This window comes from Tachysurus vachellii, chromosome 23, assembly GCF_030014155.1.
Source record: "Tachysurus vachellii isolate PV-2020 chromosome 23, HZAU_Pvac_v1, whole genome shotgun sequence".
NCBI lineage: Eukaryota > Metazoa > Chordata > Actinopteri > Siluriformes > Bagridae > Tachysurus > Tachysurus vachellii.
The window spans coordinates 3,286,980-3,307,888 of NC_083482.1; the positions used below are offsets into that span (position 1 = coordinate 3,286,980).

General features: G+C 41.8%; 3 protein-coding genes across 3 annotated transcripts; 1 reads left to right on the forward strand and 2 right to left on the reverse strand.

Annotated features, from left to right (window-relative positions):
- Positions 1-291: 291 nt before the first annotated feature.
- yju2b (YJU2 splicing factor homolog B) lies at positions 292-5,389 on the reverse strand. Its single transcript, XM_060859654.1, has 10 exons — positions 5,251-5,389; positions 4,805-4,918; positions 4,657-4,710; positions 3,391-3,473; positions 3,164-3,219; positions 2,695-2,755; positions 2,019-2,161; positions 1,749-1,921; positions 1,520-1,658; positions 292-965 (listed from the first exon to the last, which is right to left on the reverse strand). Exons 2-10 carry the CDS (start codon positions 4,805-4,807, stop codon positions 574-576), a joined length of 1,104 nt encoding a protein of 367 aa, XP_060715637.1. The 5' UTR covers positions 4,808-4,918; positions 5,251-5,389; the 3' UTR covers positions 292-573.
- A 10,601-nt stretch (positions 5,390-15,990) lies between these two features.
- Positions 15,991-20,171, reverse strand: wdr83 (WD repeat domain containing 83). The gene is made up of 10 exons (XM_060859131.1): positions 19,820-20,171; positions 19,081-19,201; positions 18,866-18,971; positions 18,724-18,772; positions 18,517-18,643; positions 18,243-18,310; positions 18,055-18,163; positions 17,686-17,800; positions 17,347-17,499; positions 15,991-16,611 (listed from the first exon to the last, which is right to left on the reverse strand). The coding sequence occupies exons 1-9, from the start codon at positions 19,920-19,922 to the stop codon at positions 17,353-17,355; spliced, it is 945 nt and encodes a 314-aa protein (XP_060715114.1). The 5' UTR covers positions 19,923-20,171; the 3' UTR covers positions 15,991-16,611; positions 17,347-17,352.
- On the forward strand, positions 16,323-16,615 carry LOC132838640 (persephin). Its single transcript, XM_060859132.1, has one exon. It carries the CDS (start codon positions 16,337-16,339, stop codon positions 16,613-16,615), a length of 279 nt encoding a protein of 92 aa, XP_060715115.1. The 5' UTR covers positions 16,323-16,336.
- Positions 20,172-20,909: the final 738 nt, after the last annotated feature.

A 20,909-nucleotide genomic window follows, 5' to 3' on the forward strand; every position in this document is an offset into this window, starting at 1 on the left:
AACGCTAACAGCAGCAGCTATGAATATGTTTTGCGAGTAAAAGATGAGTGAATTAAAAAGGATTAAGAAGGGAACAGAGTGACGTGGACATCAGTTCGGTAAGAATCGTGAGCGTTAAGGAACGTCTGGAGGTCCTAAAACTTTCCAGAATAATTAACATCATGATCTAACATGACTTTCTTCAACAGAGGTGAACTCTAACATCTGCACTGCCAAGCCACATATTTATTTATTTATTTATTTAGACTGTTCCAAGGTTCAGTATCTCTCTGCAAACACAGATAACACATCTCAATAAACACTGATATTGATTTATTGTTACAGTAAAAACTGAGATGTTCCATTCATTCACAATAAATGTTTCTCCAAATGAACAGGAAGAACGAAGTGTAACGTAGATTTCAGACAATGAAATGTTCCAGAAATTCTACAACTGACTGTAAAGAGCTCAGTGATGTGAATCTTTGTGTCCTATTTGTACAGATTTGACAGAGCCCACGTTATCGCTCCTCTCCTCCTCTTCTATGAACACATGCACATTGTTTTCAGCTGCGGTTTCATCTCGGTCCGTTCTCACTGACCCGAATCAGAGTCTGAGTCACTGTAATCTGCCACTAATGACTTTGCGGTTGGTCTGTACGTGTGCCGAGTATCCACTGAACATTGTCCGTCGGACGGGTCAGCGTTTTCCGACATTTTGTTGGGACATGAAACGGACTCCTGGATGGAACACGAGGCCGGGACGGGATTATTGATGACTGAGACACAACCGTCTGACCTCCTGCGGACGAGGGAGCTGCTTGGTGAGGTGTTCAGAGCTTTGGAGGCAGCGGCGTCTCTGCCCTTCTGGCTCAGTTTGTTCAGGAGGTTTCCCACAGCGCTGCCCGATGGAGTGGAGGAAGACAAAGAAAACCAGGAGCGAGAGGAAATCTGCTTCCTCTTCATATGCTGTCTGTCCTCATATGCTGCAGCAGGAGAGAGAGAGCGAGAGAGCGAGAGAGCGAGAGAGCGAGAGAGAGAGAGAGAGAGAGAGAGAGAGAGAGAGAGAGAGAGAGAGCGAGGGGAAGAGAGAGAGTAGGGGGAAAAGAGCGAGAGCAAGAAAAAGAGAGAAAAGAGAGAGAGAGCAAGAAAGAGAGAGAAAAGAGAGAGAGAGAGCGCGAGGGGAAGAGAGAGAGAGCGCGAGGGGAAGAGAGAGAGTAGGGGGAAAAGAGAGCGAGAGCGAGAAAGAGAGAGAAAAGAGAGAGAGAGAGCGAGAGAGCGAGAGAGAGAGAGCGAGGGGAAGAGAGAGAGAGAGAGCACGAGGGGAAGAGAGAGAGTAGGGGGAAAAGAGAGCGAGAGAAAAGAGAGAGAGCGAGAGAGAGAGAGAGAGAGATTCACAAATAAATGCTTGGTTAATTTCACGTTATCTACATTTCCTTTAAACGGCATCACAGGCAAGGTATAAAATAAACCAAAAGGTTTCTACATCTGACAGGATTTGATCGATTAATTCATCACAAAGTCATGAGTCGTCTCTTACTGTCAGGGGTCTGGAAGGTGAGGAGTGAGGCCAGCTTTTTGTCCTCGTCTTTCTCAGGTACTAAAGGTATAGACAGACCCATCCTCTTCCTCATGGCATTGTCCTTCTCCTCCTCTTCACATATGGCCTTCTTCTCCTCCTATATTACAGGTACAAGCTGAGTACACACGATCATGATCCACTGTTTAGTCCAGCTACTTTGATTAGTTCTCGTCCTCCGTTAACGTACCCTAAACTTCCTGCGGAGGGAGCTGTTGAGCTGGAAGTCGTCCTTCCATCCTGACTGGAACTCTTGCAGCTCAGAGAGAGATGGAATCGCGGCACGCAGCTTCTCTTTGTCTTTCCCACCGTGATCCAGTTTGTACATGGCATCGGTCTCAAGCTTTTCCTTCTCTGTGTGCTCTGAGAGACAAACAGATCAGGAGTGAAGAAAGTATTAAAGATGAGGAATAATCAAGCACCACAGCAGTGTTAGAAACATAATACTGTGTATGTGTACCGGTGGTCAGTATTTGTTCATTTTCAGCCATGTTCCATCTCTCCTCTTTGCGATTCGCACCGCTCACGATGACGTAATCACACGTAGCTGGATCTGTCTGCATCTCGATGTAGTTCACACACAAGTGGCACTTCATTCTGAACCTAAACAAGGATTTGTTTTAAGTAATACATCCTCTAGAGGCTTCCCATATTAATAGAAATAACAATAATTTGTTTCTACCATTAATCGTGGCACACAACATCTGTTCCTAAAACATGTGTCAGGTCATTTTGTTTCAAATTTGTTCAATTAAATAAAAATTTCAGGTTGTATCAGAAGATTTCGATTGTACTTTCTAATAAATCAGTTCACTAACAATTCTGACATATATATTATGTTCAATTCTGAGGCTGATCAAAAGCCAAGTTTCATTCAGAACAATAAGCTCCTGAGTGACACACAAAACACACAATTACTCTGTGCCCTATCCCTGTTTTTTCTTCTTTCTTCAACTGTATTTTAAAGTATTATATTCTGAAGGTGTTCAGTGACGCTAGAACGCTTATCAATAGATTTAGGTTGATCACCAGTCCAATCCCAAATGTACTTAAGACGGACAGCTGTTCTGTGTTTAGCTTTTGAATAAACAGCAGATTATCAACATTTAAACATCTCATCCTGAGGTAACAGTTACCTGTATATTGGTGTAGTGTAGTAATTTCCCACTTTCTTCTTTTCCGCATTGTAGCGAACCCCTAGTATAGAAGGAAAGAGAATCGGAGGTAAAAACAGATATAACAGTTCTAGCGAGGACGTGCGTGTGCTGAACACAGAGCTACCGTCTCAGAGACCAAGCCATATGACATAAATATAATAAATCATGGAACCTCTGGTTGCTGCATGCTATCGAGCTAATACAGTTTATGCACATTCTTTGCCTACAACCAACCAGTTTTCCACTTGATTAGCGGGTCATTTTAATTTGTCTTTAACTGCAAGCTACTGCTGCTTGACCCCCTACACTGAAACATATGTTGTGGAATAGATACATATACACATATATATATACACACATATACATACATATACATATATATATATATATATATATATATATATATATATATAAATAAATAAATATAAAAAACACCTATGAAACTTACCCATGCCTATGTGATTCTTACAGCCATCACACCAAATATTGTAGGGCATCTCAAACCTGTAACACACACAGTTTACCAGATCAGCTTCCCGTTAATTAAGATGCATTATGACCTGAACATCTACAAAGACACTGTATCAGCTCCATTCAACACAGCATGTGACAGTGTGTGTGTCGGAGACTGTGTGTGTGTGTGTGTGTGTGTGTGTGTGTGTGTGTGTGTTTTACCTGATAATGAGGATGCCCTGGGAGAGCTTCCTGGCTCTCTCACGCAGTGGGTGAGTGTTCCGGTAGCCATTGATAGAGCGATGCTGCAGACCAAGAGAGACACAAGGGAAAGGTTTCAGCACAAGTGACAGTTTGAGATCAAAAATTTGCTCTCCTTAAAAATGGTGCTGTAAACTAGATTTGTAAAGTTCGTCACAACAAACTTTGATGTTGGCTTTGACGATGCAAGTATTCGCAAAGGCCGGTGCTTTTTGGAGGCGAGTGGACATAAGGGTCAGTGTTACTTTTGGAAGCAAGTAGACAGAAAGCAAGGGTGCCAAAACATTTGGAGGTAAGTGGAGACGAGCATGTAACATCATCCGAATACTTTTGAGGAAGTTCCCCACATTGGGCTGTGTTTTGATATGTCACATGTCCATGTTGTGCTTATTTTTTTTTCATGTGACGTCACGTGATGTGACCAGAATACCCGCGAGGAAGTTCCCCTCATTGTTCTGAGTGTTTTGATGTGTCACATGTCCATGTTGTAAAAGTTTTTGATTTGATTTTGCATATATTGGGGGAGGGGCTGCGGATCAACCGAAAGGCCAGTCGGTACACCAATTTAAAAGTTTGTTCAGAGTATCACCCTAAAGGAGCTGGTCGAGTTTGGTGTAGATAGTTCGAAAGCTTGCCGAGTTATAAACCTTCAAAGTTTATAATGGGAGTCTATGGGAAAAAAGGCCATTTTGAGACCCGGTAATGGAAGTACTGGTACTCGGATCGCTTATAAAAGTCATAGCAACAAACTTCAGACCAGGGTCTACAACATATCCGAATTTGGTTCATGTGGCTCAAAAGCCCTAGGAGGAGTTACTCTTGATAAATTTTTGTCTAAGCTTAAATAGGAAAACAGGATGTTGGCTTCTACAAAGCTACATAATAAACTGCAAAAAAAAAATCTCAAAAGAAAAATGCTCTTGGAGAAATAAAGAGGTCTTTCTTCTGGTTGTGGATGATGAGTGTGTATATGTTTGTGTGTGTACAGTATACGTGTGTGTGTATGTGTAGACGTGTGTGTATATGTGTATGTATGTGTGTGTTGGTGTATATGTGTACGTATGTGTGTGTGTGCGTATGTGTATATGTGTGCATGCATGTATGTGTGTGTGTGTGTGTGTGTGTGTGTGTGTGTGTGTGTGTGTGTGTACAGAGGACATCCAGGACATGGTCCTCATTCACTACAAGCTCAGGATGAAGTGACTGCTAAAGAAAACCATAACTTACCTTAGCAGGGTCAAAATCTGGAGGGTAATATTTGTTCACTCCTTTTCTCTCTCCCTATAAAAGACAGGGTTTTCACTATAAGTAAAACGTTAGGATTTTTTTTTACACATTATGTATTTTTAGTGCTACAGAGTGTGAAGGCACCAACCATGATGTCAGTCTCAGTGTCAGCTCAGTCACAGCTCGGTGTCGATTCAGTCACAGCTGAGTGTCGGCTCGGTATCGGCTCGGTATCGGCTCGGTGTCGGCTCAGTCACAGCGACTTGACACAGAGAGCAGGAAATACAGGGGAAAACAGATCAAAAACCGACGCTACAGACGCCCTATTTACTGAATAACACTTTAAATGTCACTCTTTATCAGAGTTTAACAAAGATAGTTAGAACGAGCGAAGAAAAATATCGTTAGTTCGAGAAACACGACTGAACGCGTTGGTGTTTGTGCCCATATTTCTGTAAATCCCGCCTCCCCTGCGTTATGATTCGTTAAGAGTAAACTAACGTCGGATGCCATCCAATCAGCGTCCTCTTTCACGTGACCAATAACCAATCTCAAAGCAGTAAACAGAAAACGGTCACTTAGCACTTAGCTCACCTATTAGCAACAGTTCTAGCCGAAAAAAGGAACAGTTAAAAAATAAATAAATAAGTAATTAAATTCTTATCCAGTCTTGAATCCCGCAGCCAGTCGGTCTTGTCTGGCAAACTGGAACCGACAGACTTCTTCGTCAATTTAATTAAATGTTCATGTTATGGCGTGTTTCCGCCCCCTAGTGGACTGGAGTGTGCATTACAGCCGTCAGAATAAGAATTAGAATAGATAGGATTTTAAGTGCTGTGTTTACAACAGGACATGGACCCCATGTATAAATAGTGTCTATAACAGCACATAAAGGGGACCAAGGCAGCAAACTGTCATCACTGACAACTGACAACTTATTGGTGTTATTTTGACCAGTGGTCAAACTTTGGGCTACAAGGCTCTCCGCCGAGTTTTTGCCACCACTGAGCCGAATTTGGGTGCCTCGGTTGGGCTACGTAGTTTGGTCCACAGGCCAACAGGACCTACAGACTATCATCTACCTTTAAATCCACCTTGTTTGCCCAGCGTTGGCAGTAGTGCTCCTTTGTCAACATTAGGTTGGATTGCTATAGAAAATTGGCATGGCTCAGCACCTTACGTGTCTCTGTGTGGACACCCAGACATATAATATAATTTATGAACTACTGGTGCGACAGGCTGCTGGTCCAGCAGTATCCCTCATCCTGGACATTTTCAGGTTTATCACGCTTTAATACACACTCAATTAGTCAGCTAATAAAAAATAGCTTCTTGGTGTGCTAGAGCATGAAAAACACAAATATACAGGACAGAAGATACTCTAGGTTCAGGGTAGGGAACCTGTGCTCAAGGGCACATCATTTGGGCATTGAGCGACTGTTGTGGCGCAGGTGATTTATTAGGCATAGCAGTTCTTTTCCACTATAATTCCAGCAAGGAAGTTCATTCCACCATCTAAATGCAGGAGAGACTGCTCATGATGTATGCCTACCACACACCTTCATAGGAATCTAATCAGCCAGTGGTAGCAACACATGCCACCAAATTCTGCACATACAATTCATGAGCTTCTGGTGATTATTGACACCGGTCTCTCATTTGAAGCCTATATTATAAATACAGGGCTCTCAAGTTTTGAAGACAGGCAAGCGTGACATCTCCAAACCCATGTATATATATGTGTGTGTATATATATATATATATATATATATATATATATATATATATATATATATATATATATATATATATATATATATAATGAGGGAGTAAGGATCACTGACCGCAATTTAACAAAAAACAAAGTATTTGTTTAGTTTCCATTTATTAATTTGTGTGGTTGTGTGTGTGTTAGTGTGTGTGTGTGTGTGAGAGAGAGAGAGAGAGAGAGAGAGATTATGACTGGTGTTGTATATTGTAAGTGTTTGTTTACACCTTTATCATTTGTAATGTTGCTCCCATATAAAACAGTCCGGCTCAAGCCCAGCCATTTTTAGGGTCATGATTGAGGACAATGTCCCATCCAGAGACGAGCTGTTTCGTGTTGAGGTTTTGTTCAAACCGACCATCGAAAATACCCTGGCTAATATCTTTTTTTATTGGTTGTTGCGGTATATCTTACCCAGGTAGTGCTATTTTCTGATTGGCTATTGTGTAGCCTTTTTTTTTTTGATTGGCTGATAAGTGTCAGGCTCGACTAAGAGCTCCAGGTGACGCACTTGATTCCTGCCCAGTTCCCATAGAGACAACAGTGCGGACAGATACATTTTGGGCGCTGCGGCATATTAAATATATGATAAATAGTCAAAAAGTTTTTCTGCGCGACAAATACGATGTGTGGCGGGAGAGCGTGATAAAAGACCGAAATGCGTGACTGTCACTCTCAATGCGTGACACTTGACAGCCCTGTAAATAACAAGGGTAGCTTTCTTTCATCTCAGAAATATTGCTAAGATAAAAATATGATGTCATTACATGATGCAGAAACACTAGTTCATGCATTTGGTACCTCTAGGTTGGATTATTGTAATACTTTACTGTCTGGATGTTCCTGTAGAAGCATAAACAAGATCCAGTTAGTCCAGAACTAGAATCCTAACTAGAACCAGAAGATATGAACACATCACCCTTATACACATTGCATTGACTCCCAGTCAAATTTCGCATTGATTATAAAATACTATCACTAACCTATGAAGCACTTAATGGTCTCGCACCACAGTACCTGAGTGATCTTTTGTTTTTTTTAAGATTTTTATGTCACGCCTACTTCAATCAAAAGGTACAGGCTATTTGTTAGTACCTCAAGTAAAAAAGGCTACAGCAGGCTACCCTCGCAAGTCACTCACGTTTGCAGACTGTGGAGTGGTGGGACGCTTTATGTCATGACTTTATTCTACTTCGTCAATCCTGGTTGGAGTCTCTCCGCCCGGTGGTCACCCTGCCGGGGTTTGATCTGCATGGTCAGCAGGTGACTCATGATATTGTTGTAGATGGGGCCACCCAGAGACTGTCATGCCATCTCTGAACCACTGTTGTGTCAGTTATCTGTATAGGTCCCTTCTGAGCCTGGTTCCTCTCAAGGTTTCTTCCTCGTATCATCTCAGGGAGTTTTTACTCACCACCATTGGCTCTAGCTGGCTGATTATGGATAGATGTTAGAGATATATTCTTTTTTTTCTTTTTCTATACTTCTGTAAAGCTGCTTTGAGACAATGTGAACTGATAAAAGTGGCTATACAAATAAATTCAATTGAATTGAAAAATGTGATCCCTGACTTCAACCATAGCATGGGGGTTGGGATTTCCATAGCTGCAAAGAGGTGCCCACGCTGAACCCTGCCCACCACCAAATAGGTGCTCATGCTGAACCCTGCCCACTACCAAAGAGGTGCCCACGCTGAACCCTGCCCACCACCAAATAGGTGCTCATGCTGAACCCTGCCCACTACCAAATAGGTGCCCATGCTGAACCCTGCCCACCACCAAGTAGGTGCCCATGCTGAACCCTGCCCACCACCAAATAGGTGCCCATGCTGAACCCTGCCCACCACCAAATAGGTGCCCACGCTGAACCCTGCCCACCACCAAATAGGTGCCCACGCTGAACCCTGCCCACCACCAAATAGGTGCTCATGCTGAACCCTGCCCACAACCAAATAGGTGCCCACGCTGAACCCTGCCCACCACCAAATAGGTGCCCATGCTGAACCCTGCCCACAACCAAATAGGTGCCCACGCTGAACCCTGCCCACCTCCAAATAGGTGCCCACGGTGAACCCTGCCCACCTCGAAATAGGGGCCCATGCTGAACCCTGCCCACCACCAAATAGGTGCCCACGCTGAACGCTGCCCACCACCAAATAGGTGCCCACGCTGAACCCGGCCCACAACCAAAATCACCCACATTAATCTTGTGAGCATCAGAATTGGACAAAGGAGCAATTGAAGAAGGTGGTCTGTATTCTGGTATAAATGTTTTCTTTTACATCATCATGATGGTGATGGTCAGGTGTGTGTTGCTTACCTTTTGAAAAGATGACACCATAATGGGAAGAAATCTGCTGATGGAGGCAGTGTGAGAATCTGGCCAATGTTCTGCAGTTAAACTTTGGGTCCTAGCATTCATTGTATGACAGGAAATACCCATCTAAATTGTTGAGGATGACTTGACCTCCCAATTCCCCAGATCTCAGTCCGATCGTGCATCTGTGGGATGGGCTGGACAAATAACTCTGACCCATTGAGACCCAACCTTACTCAAAGGATCTGCTTCTAACATCTTTCCACCAGATCCCACAGCATGCCTCAATCGATCAGAGCTGTTTTGGTCACACAAAGGGGTGGTTTTAATACGGCTGATTGAATTTTTACCTATAGTAAAGCTGAGGATTTGGGGAAACCTTCAGGGAATTAAGATTAGCACTTAACATGGCCATTGGACATAAAATAGCTCATTTGTAATCTGGAAGACATCCACTTACAACAACTCTGCTGTGTCTACCAAGTTTAAAGCGAAGATATTCCATTTCAATTCTGCCCAGCAGTATGTAAAGGAAGGGGGGCATGGTGGCTTAGTGGTTAGCACGTTCGCTTCACACCTCCAGGGTTGGGGGTTCGATTCCTGCCTCCATCTTGTGTGTGTGGAGTTTGCATGTTCTCCCCATGCCTCGGGGGTTTCCTCCGGGTACTCCGGTTTCCTCCCCGGTCCAAAGACATGCATGGTAGGTTGATTGGCATCTCTGGAAAATTGTCCGTAGTGTGTGATTGCGTGAGTGAATGAGAGTGTGTGCCCTGCGATGGGTTGGCACGCCGTCCAGGGTGTATCCTGCCTTGATGCCCGATGACGCCTGAGATAGGCACAGGCTCCCCGTGACCCGAGGTAGTTCGGATAAGTGGTAGAAAATGAGTGAGAGAGTGTATGTAAAGGAAAACTTTACTAAAATGGAATTGGTGTCTTGAGGCAAACGTATTGTCTATCTTTTACCTTTCACATAGGTCTGGCTTTCGTCTATTACTTCATGTAAGAAATCAAACCAGACATTGTACAGTTTTAGTTTATGTAACCAGTCATCTTAACCAAAATGCAATATCTTCATTTACTCAAACGTTATTTTTGCGCAAGTAACCATACTGCAAAACGCCTTGGAAATGGACAGAAAAAATGTCATAATTTAAACTGTACATTTATACATTTGCCCTGAACAATCATTTGACATTTAGCTTACTGTTGTCTCTGCCTAGAGGCTTTTTTTTGTTTTGTTATGGTGGTAGAAATAACAGTAAACTGTACAAAATGTAGACTTTTTTTTTAATCAAATATAAAACAATGGAAATTGGTTCTCAAAGTTCATCATTGGGTTTCCAAAGATTTTGACATCATCATTATTGCACAAATGTTACCACACCATTGCAGGTTCAAACCCACTCCTTGGAACATAAATTAAATCAAGATTTTTAAACGTGTAAAAAGTGTGAAAAAATATGTGATAGTAAAACTACTGTTTCTTTCTCTTCTATCACTGAGCTCCTGCCATGCAAACCATCAGACAAATCTGAGAACGGAATCAAGAACCAGTCTCGCCCTCTTCCAAATGTCCATTTGAACCACTGTAGACAAGGGATGCTGGATGGAGTGATGGAACGGAGAGACGGAGGAGGGATAATGCAAGCCAGTGGAGGAGGCCGGCCGCTGTCCACTGCCTCAGGTTTGCTGGGTCAAATTTACGGCGTAAACAGCAGCCGCACGGCGAGCTTCAGATTCCGAACTAATTCCCAGAAAATGCTTCCCATTACGGCCCCTGCATTCCTGCCCAAAGCAGACGAACCCTATATGGATCAGAGACGAGACCTGCGTCTTCTTGAATCAACCAGCCACCCTTTCAGCTGCGCATCTATACGCTCAGGCCCTTTATGACAAAAATGCACGTCGATGCACAAAATACTTTTGTTAAAATTCAGTTGACGTAAAAAAACGTTTGGATGGAATTTTTAAAATCGCGCTATCTATACGCGTTTAAGTGTTCTTCATCGAGGCTCTTTCACGGTTCTTCATAGGGGTTCATAAGAGAGCACTGAAAATGCAGGAATACATCTTAGATGAGATAAAGGACAGTCTACATGCTGGCACTGAAGGGCAATTTAATATCGTCAAACCACCTACTGCCATGGTTTTGGGAGGTTAAAGGAAACTGGAGTGCCTACAGGAAACTGACGGACAAAGTGAAAATAACTTGAGCCCAGGATTGAACGAATGACCCTGGAGCTGTGAGGAAGCTGCCCGCTGCACCATCAATTTTTAAATGCAATTCAAGACAAATTCAATATAGTACATACTCAGATATGTGAGTTAAAGGTATTTGGGACAAAGTTATAGATATTTAAACTAGATAAAAACTAGATGAATTAGAGTTCTTGTATGTATGGAGTTTGATGAAGTCCCTCACTAACACAATCTGGACATTAAAGTGATGAGCAGACCTGAATAAGTTAAAGAAATCATATACTTGCAGACGAGTTCAACTGTCTACAGTGAATAGTTTAGCGTTACTAGATCCAGAGGTCAAGAGAACTACGAGAGGCTGGTGACAGAACAAATGTTCTTCCACATCACATCACAATGGTATCAGCTATTTTCATTTAACAGCAACGTTTTATTCCCTACGTAATCCAGTCGTCTTTAGATTACGACTCGTGCTCATCTCCATGAAGACCAAAGCGTTGTAAAAACTGACGTTTTCATGTATATCATTTGATTCAGCTGGCAAAGGAATTTATAATTCGTCACCCAGTTGATTCAAAACCCAAAAGCTTTGATGATGAACACAGATTTTTTTATTAAAAATCTTCACAGAATCCAACTCATGAAACAAAGTGTGCATGTTTCAGTTCACCCGCACATGTGATGGCTTTCCCCATGAAGAGGACAGAGAAAGACGAAAAGCCAGACAGATAGACAGCTCACACAAGGAAAGAGAGATAGAATAGCCATTCATCTTTTCTAAATCCTTCCTTGGAGAGGTTGAGATGTAGGAGAAGAAACATTCCTTCCGTGAGTTCCTGCAAGAAGCAAAGCCATGAGGAGGAGTACAGTGGAAGATACAGCAGGCCTTTTGGCATGCCCTTTCACAGACATGGTGGAATCTTGGCCTGTCTGCGTGCAGAATGGCAGGAATCTCATATTAGTGTCATGCAATGAAGAAATAGCTCACCATCACGCTATAAAACATGCAGTTAACAGAAAATAGAGGAGTTTACTTAAAATACAGCACATAGATTAAGACAAACTTGGATGGATTCCTTTCTCTTTATGCCCCGGGATTGAAACATTCGCTTTGTTGACACGCACTGTAACAGACTACTGGCCCCCTTTAGTTTTCCAGAAGTTAATGGATGGGTTTTTAATGTCTGGATTGAACGAAGACATATTTTATGATTTAATCAGGACCAGAAGCTAAAGATCCAATTGGTGTCAAGGTTTTCTGCACATTGCCAAAAAGAACATTCTCTCGATCTAAACCCTAACACTAACCCTAACCCTAACGGTTTAGGGAAGACCAAAATATGTATGTGATGGTCAGGTGACTACAAACTTTTGACCATATCGTGTCGGGCCATTTCAGTTTCCCTTTTACTGCATCAGTGATATTTATGACAAGACTTCCAAAGCCTGTTCTTGAACTATTTAAAAACCCAACGTCACTGCTATACGGTAGTAGTACAGAATTAACCATTTCCTGCTTTTCTACAATCTCTTTACCATAAAAATAGTCCATGCTGACCCCATCCACCACAGGAAGCACTACATTGTTGCTATAATTGTTGGTGTGTGCGTTGCTTACCCGATGAAAACATGGCACCAAGATTCACTATGGGCAGAAGGCAAGCCAGTGGAGGCAATGTGATGCTCTAAGCAATAATCTGCTGGGAAATCTTGGGTCCTGACATTTAAATGGATGTAACTTTGAATGAAGAGATGTACTTGGCCTGTAACAATGTTGGTACCTGTCAATGACCTCTTCTTTCAACAGGATCATTTCTAATCCCTCCCAAAAAAAAATTCCACTCCCTGCAAAAAAAGTTCAAGAATGGTGTAAGGAACAAGGATTTCAATGAGTTGACTCGGCCTCCGAATTCCCCAGGTCTCAATCCGACCAAGGATCTGTAGGATGTGCTAGAAAAAACAAGTCCAATCCATGGAGGCCCTGCCTCGTACCTCTGAGGGCTTAAGGAATCTGCAGCTAATGCCTTGGTGCCAGATACCACTGCACACCTTCGGTGGTCTTGTGGAGTCCGTGCTTGGATGGATCAAAGCTGTTTCGGCAAAAAAAAGGTGAACCCGCACAATATTAGGCAGATATTCTTCATTTTATGACTGATATTTGTATGCAATGCAAGGCACAATAGGGTCTCTGACCATGGAGTCGATTTTTTTTGTCCATATCATTGTTGAACTTTGATCACAATGCTGTGTGATACCGACACGACTAGTGTGAAGTCGGCATACTGTAATGGTTATGTATTGTTTGGAAGCAGCCTGCTTTATTTATGCCTGCCTCAGGAATATGGAATATGTGAAATATCTGGGTTGTTTTTTTGTTTTTTTTACAGATATTTTAGGATACAGACTGTATCTACTTGTAGGACACAAATAAACTTCTACAGAACAGAGACTCTCTGATAGCTGCTGTTTCGTGCAGTAGTCCAGAAAAAGCGCAGCAAGCAGGTTAACCATGAGAAAGCTCTGGGCCAACATCAGGACAACAGCAGTGGAAAGTAGACGTTCTGAATCTAATCCTTTGCATGATGGATGGCTTTTCGTGGTGTTGCATTATGCTTGGAAGCTTCCTTCTTCTGCTCAGGTTTTTTATGGCCTCGTCTTCAGATGTGGGTGAAGTCACTAGAAAGAAGTTTGCATTGGTCCAGTATCTGTATGTGTATATAAATACCCGAGGCAAGTCCTGAAGCCTACAGAATGAAGATCCCAGGCTAAATTTAGCCCCTGAGTCAAGAGTCAAGATTTGAATTTATTACACAATTATCGAATCTATTTTTAAGGAAAAGCCAGATTACAGCTGGTATAAAATAAATGCAACCAGGAACCAACTTATTGAATTTATATGAAACCTTGTCTATATGGTAAAAGGAATGTTGGAGAGCCGGCAAATACGGTGGGAGAAAAAAGTCCTCTGGTCTGATGAGACCAAAAGATTTTGGTACAAAACACAATTGTCCAACGCTGCTGTTCAGCATGAGGTCACGATCCACACAGTGAATCATGGTGATGGATGATGGAGGCATCATGTTGAGTGTTACCCTTGACCTCTTGATTGCTTTATGGTTATGGCAGATATTTTCCATAAAGGAATGAGGCAAGGAGTTGTTCTACGGCTAGTCGTAGTAAAGTGACATCATCGGACATGGAAACTCGAAACTAGATTCGGATTAAATTCCAAGAAAGTCTGATAACAAGCTCATCAGTCACTATGTTTCCTTGGCTTCTGCCACATAACAAAATGAAAACACTGGAGCAAGACGGTAACGCACGTTTGTGCACTTAAGTTGCCTTACAGTTATTTAGTCTGTAGGTTGAAACAAAAATGGTTTTTTTGGTCATCTGTACCATTGAACACGAGTGAGATTGGTTAGGTCTCATGAACAAGCTCAAGCCCCCCCCAAGCATAACCTTATAAAGCACAAGGAACATATGACCGTGCTGCAATCCTTCTGCCAGTCAGACACATTCCACAATTCCTTCGGCATTAGTCTCCTCAGAGCTACTTTAGGAATGTTGCAAGTAGGGGGAAAAGGCACATTTCTGATAAAATCCCTAAATTTATGTTCGGATTTCAGAAGTCAGTCGTCGTTCTCGGAATGTTTCCAGGAAGGTATCTAGCCCTGGTCTGCTGTGTTCTTTTTTAATTATTATCCTTCCTTCTGTCTGGTCTTCATGGATTTAACCAGTTTACTTCCTCATCTGCAACCTTTGATCAGCAGGTCACGTGCGCTCGACCGAGCGCTGGTCCCGAATATGAACCGTCCCGCTCAGATCAAGCGCTGGCGTGTGATTGGCTGACGGATTAAGATCGCAGACACCTTGTCCTGCGCTTCTGCAAACAGCTTTATGTGATTTAGCTTCAAAACGCTTTAAATGATTTACTCTCGCCTCCCATGTGCTCGGGGCATCGGAAAAACACCTGCAAATCGATATTTATGCCATTTCGGTATATATTTTTTAAAAAGATCAGAGTTGTCCCGAGCACAGGTGAGAAGGGGCGGGGCTAAGCCGAGCCCCCATCTTCCTGAGACAAGCATATATGAAGCAGCCTCTGATGCACATCAGCATCCTCCAATTTTCCAACTTAAGCAAGACGCAGAGGAGAGATACAGAGGAAGGGAAAGAGAAAGAGAAAAGAAGAAAAGAAAAAGATGTGTTCCCTTCTGAAGCTAACCGTGCTGCTGTTCTGCTTTCAAGTAGGAGAGGGACACCGGCTGCACGCGCTATTAGGTAAGTCTGATAAAAAAAGGTCGTGACCTTCTGAAGAAGGAAGCGGAGTCAATTTTTTTTACCCCAAATAAATTAGAATTTAGTAGCGCACACATTCTAAAGTAAGACTAAATTTTAGAATTACAGATTTTTTTTCTGGTTTGATTTCTAGAATTTGTACGTATGCATTTTTATAGAAGTGCTTTTCTTTCGCTCAAATATAAAAATGTAACTCACTTGAAAATAAACTGAATGAAATGCTACAGTGAAACTTTATTTACAGCAGTGCTCATAGACTTAACACCTACATAATAACTAACGCACGTTACTTACATTATTTTGTTTTAGTTAGTTAGCTATACACACGCGTGTGTATAGAAATACAGTTAGAATCTTGTAATGGATTGTAACAGATGACCAGAACTTAGATTGTCTATAGACTGTAAAATTTTAATGTTTCTATATCTGTCAATGTCAGATATCCAAGAACAAACCGCTTACTCTGAATCGGGTCTCCCAGATGAGACAAGGAGAGAAGAAAGAGAAGGAGAAGGAGAAGGAGAGCACCAGGACGGATCGGGAAGACGCTGGGGAGGAAGTGCGTTGCGTTCACGCCGCAGCTCAGAGGACCCGTGTAGACTGCATTCGATTCTGCTCCAGGTTCGAGATGTCACATACATATATATCACATCACATCTTTATCGAGTGTTTCACACTGTACGATGATGACTCAGTCTGAGAAATATCACTGTTCTGTTGTATTAACCAGCCATTTAAAAACACGTAAGGCTGAGGGAGGAGACATTTATTAGGAAATCTTTTTACAGAAGTCTTGTTGCAAATTATTTATTTATATAACAAAAAGTCCATTATTAAGTTTTGTTCTCTCAAAGATTCACTTGTATCCTGAAAGGCTAAAAACACCAAAACTGTAGTAACAGCCAAAGTCCGAGGAGCAGTAGAGCTAAAAACAGATTGATGTCTGGATTAGTTTTAGTCAGCGACGTCGTGATCAGTGATCTGAGCAGCAGGAAATGACGATAATACATTTTAATTGATGAAGTCAGCAGTGAGCTTTCAGTTGACTGGTACACTGTGACATTAATGCACATGTTTACAGTTTCCTGTATACACATGTTCGTGTTGCAGGTACGAGACCTTGGACTCGGTTACGACTCGGATGAAACGGTGTTGTTTAAGTACTGCAGTGGCGTGTGCCCGCGTGTGCCGTCCAACCACGACCTCACCCTCACCAATCTGCGCTTGAGCGGCGCTCTGCCCCCTGCTGAGACCTGGCATCCCACGCCATGCTGCCGCCCCATTCGCCACGAGGACATGGCCTTCCTCGACAACACACACCGCTGGCACAAAGTCGAGAAGCTCTCCGCCTCTGCCTGCTCCTGCGTCGGCTGAAAAAAAAAATAAAAAATTTAAAAAGAAACAATATGAACATGAACATATCTACCATATTTTGGTAGCGAGAGAGAGGAAAAAAAAATCGCTCAGGCTGTAAATAAGATCAGTGTTTAAATACAGCAGGTAACATAACGCTGACCTCGTATCCAAACACGCCGCGTGTCAAACGTGCCTCTTGCTTTCACTTGATACTGATGCGGCTTCTTTCGCTAGTGATGCTGAAAGGTTCGGCTTTAGCTTGCGACGACGGTAAGACGCGACTGAAGGATTGCGTGGTTCGGCCAAATTAGAGGTTGAAAGCAAACTAATAATATATTTATGTGATGTAAATTATTTATTTATTGTTCTTTTTTTGTTTTGTTTTTTAAAGAAAGTCTTTTTATATTTATTGTAAGTCTTTGTTGTTCCTCTCTGCTGTGTACAGTGTGTACAGATCCAATAAAGATGTTACATGGTTTTACATTTGTCTTGATTACCCACATAAAAAACAGGTTATAATCAGGTTATAATCAGTTTATAATGTTTGTGTACATGATAAATGATAAAGCCTTTATTATCTCTTATCATTGTCATAATATAGTATTTCAATAGTTTATACATTTACAAATAACGTATTGCTTTATTAAGTTATAATTATTACTCGATTATATTATTTCATAATAATCTTCTTTTTAATGCACTGTTTACTTTGTGCGAGTGAAACAGATCCAGTTTGTGTAAAATCTCACCGAGCCTCACTCCGCCGTGTCCGCTTCCTCTGGCTCTGCCCCCCAGACCTGGACACGCCCCTCCATGGCTGTCAGCAAGCGAGGCTCTGTGGGGTGAAAGCTCAGCGACTGGACCACGGCTTTCCCCACAGGCAGCTTCAGCGTTAATGAGCCCTAATAAACAGAAGTGTGTTCAGTTACAGAGCTCGATCGCTTGATTGACCCTAGAGAGAAAGTTAAACATTTTTGCTGTTTAAACCATCAGTCAGACATTTAATACTGCAGCAGATGAGGATTTGGTGGTAGTGCGTTAGAGTTGTTGTGTGAGTGTGTGTTTGGTGTTTAATGTCCCTCACACACCTCCACCAGGTCCCAGCAGTACACATGACCGTCCTCAGAGCAGCTCAGCACATGAGTGTCTTTCTCAGACAGACAGCAGTCCAACTTGTATTCTTTATTCTTGTGTCCTGTATATCTGTGGAAAACACAACACACACAAACACACACACACAACACACAGAAAACTTGTCTTGAATCCCAAAAGCCACATATAGCACCATAACCTAATAAAGTGACCAGTAAGTGCAGCTAAAAATGAGTGCATATTAAACTAGACTTGTTCTCATTGTCTGTTTGTGTGTGTGTGTCTGTTTGTGTGTGTGTGTGTGTGTGTGTGTGTGTGTGTGTGTGTGTGTGTGTGTGTGTGTGTGTGTGTGTTTTACGACTCACTCTCCCAGCAGCTCTCCAGTGCTCTTGTCTAACAGACGCACACTGGCATCAAGACTGGAGCTCAGGGTGCACTGACCATCCTGACTGTAACACACACACGTGATCGGACCTACAAAACACACGCAAGCAAAAATAAGCGACTTTCCCAGAGACTTTCCCCAAACCTTCCAAATATTTCTAACACTCACTGCCGACGTAGTCAACGTGCAGTTGGCCCATCCGCAGATCATAGCGCCTCACTCTGCCGTCCACAGAACTGACACACAGATACACACACCACATTTTGATTAGTTCAACACACCTATGCAACTGTCAATCATTCAAGACTCACATCCCCATGCTCATCTGCCAGTTTATAATCAAAGAGGAGGCACCTGCTTGTTACGCGTACACCAGTGTTTACATAAAGCGTCTGCTGTTGTTACTATAGAAACGCATTGGAATGAAGAGTTTGGTTCTTACCCAGTCAGCAGTTCATGCTCAACCACTTTCAGGCTGCTGATGCCGTCTTGTGCATCGTCCAGAGTCTGAATCGGTTCCATCTTTCTGGATCGAGTGTCCCAGCAGCGCACTGTGCCGTCTATAGAACCTGAAACGCGTGGAGTCTTCATTAATATGAACTATGAGGCGATTAGGGCAAAAGCATCCACTCCAGCTAACCAGACTCACCTGAGAGCATTACAGTGGCCTCTTCGTTGAATTGGATGCAGTTCACCCTCTACAGAAAAAAGAGAAGTAGGTAATCAAATAATATTTAGTGCATCAGTGTGCAGCTTTGGATGTAGCCAGACAAACGTCACACAGCTCGTACCCCGGCATGGCCGCGGAGTTTGCGAGTGACCTGCCCAGTCCCCACGTCCCAAAGGACCACCGTCTTGTCTGCACTGCACGAACACAGCTGGCTGTTATCATAAGAGCTGTGAAGATATAGACAGGAAGGAACAAACAAAAGCTTTATTACGTACTGAGCAAGTGTAATCTTCAGTACAGGTCTGCTCATGTCACAAACACACTAAACACACTCACCCGTCTGCGTCCAGCACCTCGTAGCCGTGACCGCTGTACATCTTCAGCAGGACTCCTCGGCTCACGCTCCACAACTTCAGGCTTTTATCGCTGCCGCATGTCAACATGTAATTCCCATCAGCTGGAAAACATCATTTCACTTTTTATTAGGACAGAAAGGGATGAAAAACACATTACTGTTCTCTTTAATGAGGTTCATGACAGCTTTCATATTTAATACTTTAAGTGGTCGCAAAATACATTAGCAGGAAACACTGCACATTTTTATCTATGAAGTTTTTACAACAACAACAAAAAAAAGGCTTTTATTAAATGAGTTTTCTCAGTGTTTATTCTCTCTCGTGCCTGGTAACAAACAGCAAGAAAGAAATTTTAAGGCAAATAAAATTGTTTCCCTAAAATAATAACAATAATAATAAATTATTATTGTTATTATTATTCAAATAAAAAACAGAATAAAAAAATTAACAACTTAATAAAACTTTAGAGAATTTTTGTTCAATTAAATGTAAAAATATTTATATTTTTGACATAAATACAAATTTTACATTTTATAGAGAAAAAAAAATCTAAAGTTTTACTAAGTTTTTATTTATTTATTTTTATTAAATTCCGGTTTTTATTTTAGGTACATTTAAAAGAAACGTTAAAAGATAAATCGGAGGCCCTAATAATTATAATCATACCAATTTCCAATTTAAATTGATTTAAATCTAATTTTTTCTTTTCACTTATTTACCGTTGAAGCGAACCGCTCTGACGGCGCCTTGTTGACACTCTACAGTCCGGAGAAGGTGCTGCGGGAGGCGGTCAGGCTGCGGTCGGGGCTCCGGGAACGCCATCACTGTTAGCCTCTCTCTGCTTTAGCTTAGCTTTTAGCTTAGCTTAGCCGTGCTAAGCAACATTAAACATGAAGAAACCGGAAATGCGCTTTACTCAAAACGACATTTTCACATAACGTCACTTACAGACACTGAGTTTTTACACTAACACAAAACTTTAAAAACATACAAAGCTACTAAAAGCTTAATAAGTTCAGTTCTCAGACTCAGGCAGCTGCAACCGGCAGGTTTTAATGCTTACGGCTGCGTCCTAAATCAAGCACTATCGCACTTCAGAGTGTGCCTAATTACTAGGGGGCCTGCGATGTACTCAGTGCACTACTTAGTAAAAAAGAGTGCAGATTGAGACGCAGCCTCTTGATTCCTTTTACTAAATCACCGGAGTAGATCAATTATACTTCGTGTACATTAGCGCCCCTGCTGGCTTGGAGCCTGCTTGTCTGTTTTGTAACCTCATTTTCAAGTCATGAATTTCAGAAATTTTTTTTAAAGAAAAACAAAAAAGATTCATTTTACACTTTCACACTAAATTTAATAACATGTTAGACTTATTTTGCAGATTTTAGGTACCTTTAGCAACCTAAAGCTGAAAGCACTTCCGTACAAAACTGTTCGATCGAAACATACAATAAAAAATAAATCTCACTTTACAAGATTTCATTAAAATATTAATATTTTGAAAGTCATTCACTGTGGAGCAAGTAAACAAGCAATAACATTCATTTAAATGAACTGTTTCCAGATTCAAAATGGCTTCAGGAAGCTTTTAGCATGTAGCATAAATAACGTATCTAATTTTGCTAGTTTAACACTCTGATAATATTTTTTTGATCAAGTATTTGATTATTTCATGATGCACCACATGTTGCACTTCGCTTTCACACCAGTTGCTTCAGACACTTATCTACGTTAACAAATATTATAGCTGTACTATTATAAATTTGAGCAAACGTTATAAGACGTTTGAGAATCAGAAAAAAATTCTGT

Excerpts from the sequence above, each read along its gene's own strand:
- yju2b (XM_060859654.1), bottom strand. Across the intron at positions 2,162-2,694 it reads TACACTACACCAATATACAG|GTTCAGAATGAAGTGCCACT; the intron begins GTAACTGTTACC and ends ATCCTTGTTTAG. Across the intron at positions 966-1,519 it reads CACCTTCCAGACCCCTGACA|CATATGAGGACAGACAGCAT; the intron begins GTAAGAGACGAC and ends CTCCTGCTGCAG.
- LOC132838640 (XM_060859132.1), top strand. The coding sequence starts at position 16,337 with ATGTTCGTGTTGCAGGTACGAGACCTTGGACTCGGTTACGACTCGGAT.
- wdr83 (XM_060859131.1), bottom strand. The coding sequence starts at position 19,922 with ATGGCGTTCCCGGAGCCCCGACCGCAGCCTGACCGCCTCCCGCAGCAC. Across the intron at positions 18,773-18,865 it reads AACTCCGCGGCCATGCCGGG|AGGGTGAACTGCATCCAATT; the intron begins GTACGAGCTGTG and ends TTTTTTCTGTAG. Across the intron at positions 17,500-17,685 it reads ACTGCTGGGACCTGGTGGAG|GGCTCATTAACGCTGAAGCT; the intron begins GTGTGTGAGGGA and ends TCTGTTTATTAG.